The following is a 6,549-nucleotide window of genomic DNA, read 5'->3' on the forward strand; positions in this document are numbered from 1 at the left end:
TATATATATATATATGTGTGTGTGTGTGTGTGTGTGTGTGTGTGTGTTTCTTTTTAATTGTCGACAAAAGGAAGTGTATCTAATAAAATTGTCATGTTCTCTTGGTGGAATTGGCAATAATTAAAACATACTAAATTGTTTTCATTACTTAAAAAAAGAAATACCTACTACATGAAAATAAATGGTGTGGTCTTTTTAAACTTTGATATATACACAATTCATCACAACAAAAAAAGAAGAGTCTCTTTGGTCTTTGGTTAAGATATAAAACAAAGTGTTTGTTTGTTATCTAAAGTTTTTACGAAACAGAGAACATATATTTGCTATTGGTTTTGTGAACTAAAACAAAGAAAATAAAGAAACTAGTTTCCTGACCTAAGTGTGTTCTAGGGGTTCTTGGGAATGTCACTTGATTCACCTTCTTTTAGTTATGGGCTACTTCTTCCGATGATTTGTTGGCCTCCGTATGTTGTCTCGGGCATTTGGCTTCATGTGAATTTATATATTGATAGTGTATTATAATAATATTGTTAATTTTGTTCAATTATAGTGTGTATGGCTTGTAGATCATTGGATCAGTTAGAACAGATTTGTTAGATTCTCCATCACCTTGTAACTTTTGTGATGCTCGAATCACTTCTATTTAATTAAAATTAACATATTAACATAGCTTTTAAATGAAGGGTACGGTGAATCGCGTTGAAAGTGAAAGTCATCAAAAAGTGGCAGAATGCTCTCGAAACCAATTCACTTGAGTGAGACAGAGGAGAGTGGAATTTCGTGTGTAGGGGTAAAATCCGTAATATACGAAAGAATGTCAAAAGCGAAGGCAGCTCTCTGGGTCTCTGCCGACGCTGGGTTGCGAAAGCATGGGAAGCGAACATGATTGGATACCCGACATTTTTTAACGAGAGGGATGGAGTATTTTCATAAACAAACTACGAAAACAAGATCTTACTACACATACATTGTTGAAATTATTATACTACCGGTTTCATTTCATTAGTATTTAAGAGCAAATAACATCATCACCATGAAATACTAACACAACAACTGACATTTCTCATCTAATTTCTAAACTACTAAACCCTAAGACTTCTGACATTCGAATTATCTCAATTGGTTACTTTTTGATCATCTTCATTTCAAGATTCTAAGATATGGTTCAAATATTTCTTCCTAGAGTGTTGCTTAAAAAACCACTTCCATACCTTACCATGCCCTTTACTACCTTTCTTTATTCCTCTTTCATTCACTACAATCCTACAAAATGATGATCCACCACACTTGCCATCTAATGGTTTCTTAAAAACAGATTGCTCTGTTTTCAACTGATCTGATAAATCAAGTTTTAAATCAATAAACCCTGAATCATCATAAACTCTACTAAATTCACCCTCTTTTGCAGTAAACCTACTTTCAAAATCCATGAAATCACCTCGAAATCCACTTTTTCTTGGTTCAGATTCATTAAAATCTGAAATTTTTGCACTTGAACCATAAGCCATGTCACTAAAATCATCATGATCATAAGTACTACTACCCCTAAAACTACAAAGTGATCTTGATCTTGAAACATCCATTGGACAATCAGACACCCAAATCTCACTTTTATCATCAAACCCATCTCTATATTCACCTCTACATCCTTCCTTTCCTCTCTTTTTCTTAAAAAGTTTCCCAATTTTCCAAAACCCATTACTTTTTTTAACCTCAACAATACAACTATTACGCCTATTAAGCAAAATCACATCATCTGTTTTTCTTTTCTTGACTTGCTTAATATGTGAAAACAGTGTCTTCTGTTCATCACCGCTACCTACTTTCTCATTTTCAATCAAAAATGAAATTCTACCAACACTTCCCACATCAACAGTACAAGATGAATTCCTATAAGATGAAACATCAGAACAGGAACAAGAAGATAACCTCTGTTCACCACAATCTGAACATGCAAGCTTCATAAGTCTTTCTTTAAGACAATATGCACAGACTCCAACTTGGGTTGAAGATGGGTGTTTCTTACATGGAACACAAGATGATGATGAGTAATAAAAGTTGAAATCTTGGGAGAAATTGTTGTACTCTTGATCTGATTCAAGAGATTTCCCTCTTTCCTTCATGGGTATTTACTATTACTTTACTTCTATAATTATTTAAAATCTTGAAAATATGAGTCTTGTAACTTTTGGTTGTCGAATTTGATTTGGGTTTGGATTTATAAAGATGGGTTTACAGGAAAGCCTCAAACTTGGGAAGATTGGGGGGGGGGGGGGGGGGGGGGGGGTTGGGGGAATAGGTTGGCAATGTTTGTAGGAGGGTGAAGCTCAAGGATGTTATCAAGAATAGAAGATGCTAAGGATTTTGACTTATAAGGGGGATGTAAGTCACGACTCACGTAGTAAGTATGTGTATGTATGAGAGGGTGTAGTGGGGTAGTTTTGGTAGGATTACTTGAAGTTTAAGTTAAGATAGTGATGGATGGAATTTAAGCACTATTGTACCTGGCTGCAGGCATAATTGATTTTGGTGAAAAGTGATGTGCTACAAGGAGTGAAAAAATGGAACAAGTAATCCTAAATAGGACTGTGTTGTCCATGCTTTAATGACTCAGTGAACAATGTTTGATGTTGGTGCTTGTAACTTTATTACTTTGTATTTGAGAGGCGATATAGACCATAACCAATCATGACATACCTCCTTTTCAGTACTAACAAGATTGAGGAGTGCGCGCTACGCGGCTTTAATTATTGTTTGCTATTTTATAAAGATAGCGATTGTCAAAGCATGAGATAGTGCACAATTTACCGTTATAGGCATTCATTAAAAATGCCAAACATGTGCGAAACTATTAGACGGTGTCAAAGTTACCATAATGTACATTGTAAACTATCCAAGAACTTAAAGGTTAGAAGCATCTAATGTTTAAGTAGCGAAGGACATACACATTAGCTTCATACATATATCAAAAGAGGTTAGCTATTCTCTCTCACCCAAACAGCCTAATCATATAATATGGTTAAAGTCGTGAGCATCATCCCATGCAACGATAAACCTTTGTTAGGACCGTTCGAATATAATCCAGATTTCGTCTCCTGGATTATAGACATTTAAACTGACAAACTTTGTCCATCCAGATGAAACAAATAAGTTTAGTTTTTTCTTGTCTTCTTCTTCCAAGAGGCCCCAGATGTGTGTTCTGTCAAAAGCATCAACGCATTCATAAGCTTCACCACTGTTTAGTTCTGGCAGTTGAGCCAATTCTTGTGGCAGTCGCTGAAGCAAATTGTTAAGATTATTTGTCAAAAAACTTTCAGGATTTTTCTATAACACATAAAATAAGACTGAAGAATGCTTAATTTATGTTCGTCCAAGTATAGTTTGTATGAAAATAGAAGTAACTTACCCATACATGGCCCCTCGGTACGTACATGAAAACGTAAATGTCTCCATCAGCAGTTTCGAAAGCCATGCTGCCTTGTTAATTCATGTAAATCAGACAAAAAATGGTTCACATAATATATTAAATAAAGTGGAATGCTGCAACAAATGTCATATATTGGTTCATATCCCAACTTGAAATAATAAGATTTTATAGATACACAATTATCAGTAAAACTAAAGAAGCACACAATATGAGTATCAAAAGGGAAGTCATTTTTTATGGTAAATAAGTCAGGAATGAATGTCTGCTTTGCATCGGCTCCATCTGTGAGTTGCAGATGGTTAACCAAAAGGACCTTATTTTGGCCAATTGTTCTATTAAAATAATTTAGTAGTGACACATAATTTTACTTTTAAAAAACATTGTATCCCTAATTTGACTTCGATAACAGATGTTAATGCACCGTAACCATTTATCCAGATAGGCCAATAAATGTTACACAGATAATATATTAAGCAAACCGGATTCTTGCAACAATTTCATATAGCATTGAATCGAAACTTTGATACCAACAGGGAAGTAATGTCATGTTAGATCATCGATAGGTGAAACAGAGAATAAAATAAACACTAAAGTGGAACTGCCTAAATGCACGGTAAACAAGTTTTACTTATAAACCCTAGCGTAAATTGATTGCCTCTTGTTAGCGACAAATTTTGTTAAGGGTGTAAAGCAGATAGATAATTGTAAAGTAAAATAACCGGTGAGCAAGAAGGGATGCAAACCTGATAATATGATGGTAGAGCTGTTTACTGTTAAGAGGGTTCTACAGTGAATGAGTGTGAATATTGGAGCAGGTGAAGAAGATCTTTTGATCTCCCAAAGTACTTTATAAAATATTCACGGTCAATGCTTTTCCCGATGTTTTTTGGGCCGTATTAAATGGGTTGATTAAGTGTTCAATGTGGTAAATTTGGGCTTGCACCAATTTATTGTAAGATGCTGAATATTTTTTTGAGCTCATAAGTATGTACACATTTGAATTAGCTGTTGGACTTTTTTTTTTTTTTTTTTTAGTTTTCAAATGTCTGTTTGTATACTTTAGCACTTTTAAGTGTTAAGAAAAGGACTTATTTGACGATTGCAAATACAAATAGTATATGCAAATACAGATAGTATATGCATTTTCGTATACAAATAGTATGATAGTTATGTATTGCGCATTGTATTTACATTAGAAAGTAGTGCAGGCGTAAAAGTTACCAAAACTCGGATGTTAGTGACAAACATAATTAAAAATGTAAAATATTCAGCTGGTACAACAAAAGTTACAGTTACAAACATATTATAATTTACATGCTGCATTTTGCTACAATTAGAAATTTACAACCATACGGCTACCCAAAAGTGTAAATTGTTTTTCGGGCAGGAACTTAGAAGTTCATACAACAGTTCCACATGCCCGAAAAATATATATCCTGACAGTTGTGTACAAAAGAAAGGTTATATTACAGCACCAAAAGACTATCCATCTTAAACATCTTTCTAAAGCGCGTGTTTACTGTCCAAGACAATGAAAAAAGTTTTCAACCTCCTGGAAAACCTGATCATTAATTTATCGCCTGCGACATACCTATTAGCAACCAGAAACTTCAACCAGCCTGTATAAACCAAAAGCTCCTTCTTCCTTATTCCTCTTGCCTGAATCAAACCCCAAACATGGAACTCGCCATTGAGGTCCAGGCATTGATAACTGGATCCAGCATTGAGGTCTCTATGTTGATTAAACTCTGGAGGCAGCTCCTGAATGATACCAGGATTAAATTATCAAAGCGTTGTCAATTAATTACCCGTGAGTAATATTTAAACAAATGTTATTAACTAATTTGTCTTAAAATGTAACTAACTTACCCAAAAAGTTCCTTGTGGGATTCTGAAAAATGTGTATGTAACATCGACAGTCCCCCAAATCTTATACCGTTCAGCGAATGCTAGATATTGCTCAGCACGTGTTGGTCTTGGACTTGAAGATGCTTGACTTGAACATGCTTAATTTAATTCGCATAAACATATAACACAAAATGTTAGTTATCAGGTTCATCAATGAAAGCAAATGGTGTATTATGGTTAAAAAAATAAGTAAACAAATTGACATTTGTTATCCATCTAAATATCAAAAAGTGAATATATCAAATAAATGTTTATAATCCATATTAGATACATAAAGTCTAAGTGTGTGTCTGCTTGTTTACAGACACAGATGCTTTTGCAGATAATGTAATTTATGAATATACTCAATATGAACTTAAATTCATGATAGCCTTTAAAGCATTGTAAATGTTGTAAAATCATGAATAGTTCAATAAGCAAGTGTTAAAATCAGAAACTAAGCTACAATCTTCATTTAAGAGTTTATTTTACAATGAAAGATTTAACCAAATAGTCAATTTATGTGCAATTTAAGGACACAAACCGCACTTGTGCAATTAAAAAGGTTGATTCAAATTTTGTAGGGTTTCATATCTTTAAAAAATGGTCTCAATGTAAAAGTCATCGCCAGCTATTAAGTAACCTAAATGTTGTTTCACAAAACACATTAACCTTATTGAATTGTGTGTATAAAAGTTGTAAAAGCTAGAGTGTTACAATTATCATTTGTAAAAAATTGAAACAAAGCTGACAATTATAAACCCTAAAACACATTTAATAATAAGTAAGTTTGCGAATCACTTAAGCTATAAGTTTACTTTACAATCAAAGATGAACACAAACAATAAATGTATATGCAAATTAAGGGCATAAACTGCACTTATGCGATTATAAAGCCTGAGTAAGTTCTTTAAGGCTTCATATTCGCTATCACTGATATGAATGTACAGTGCATGCATCCACAAGTATAAAGTAACCTAAATGTTGTCTGAGGAAAAAGGGATTACCTGAAGTCGCCATGGAAGGGTTGCGTGTAGCTGAGAAGTTGAGTATAGGCTGGATGAAAAATTATGGTGATTGAGAAGGTTTTGTAAGAAAAGAGATGGTTGATGTGTGCGAGGTGTAGTACGAAATAGATTATATTTTACTACGAAATACTATTAAATATGATACAATTTTACACAAGTTATTTATTTATTTATTGAATGGATATACCTAAACCTTGCTGCAACACT

The 6,549-nt window shown here is 33.7% G+C and overlaps 1 protein-coding gene across 1 annotated transcript; it reads right to left on the reverse strand.

The window, feature by feature from the left end:
- Nucleotides 1-997: 997 nt before the first annotated feature.
- Nucleotides 998-2,261, reverse strand: LOC139858868 (uncharacterized). The gene has a single exon (XM_071847705.1). The coding sequence runs from the start codon at nt 2,121-2,123 to the stop codon at nt 1,146-1,148; it is 978 nt and encodes a 325-aa protein (XP_071703806.1). The 5' UTR covers nt 2,124-2,261; the 3' UTR covers nt 998-1,145.
- Nucleotides 2,262-6,549: the final 4,288 nt, after the last annotated feature.

Source organism: Rutidosis leptorrhynchoides, chromosome 7, assembly GCF_046630445.1.
Source record: "Rutidosis leptorrhynchoides isolate AG116_Rl617_1_P2 chromosome 7, CSIRO_AGI_Rlap_v1, whole genome shotgun sequence".
Lineage (NCBI taxonomy): Eukaryota > Viridiplantae > Streptophyta > Magnoliopsida > Asterales > Asteraceae > Rutidosis > Rutidosis leptorrhynchoides.

Bases quoted from the DNA above. Each gene is read 5' to 3' on its own strand.
- LOC139858868 (XM_071847705.1), bottom strand. From the start codon at position 2,123: ATGAAGGAAAGAGGGAAATCTCTTGAATCAGATCAAGAGTACAACAAT.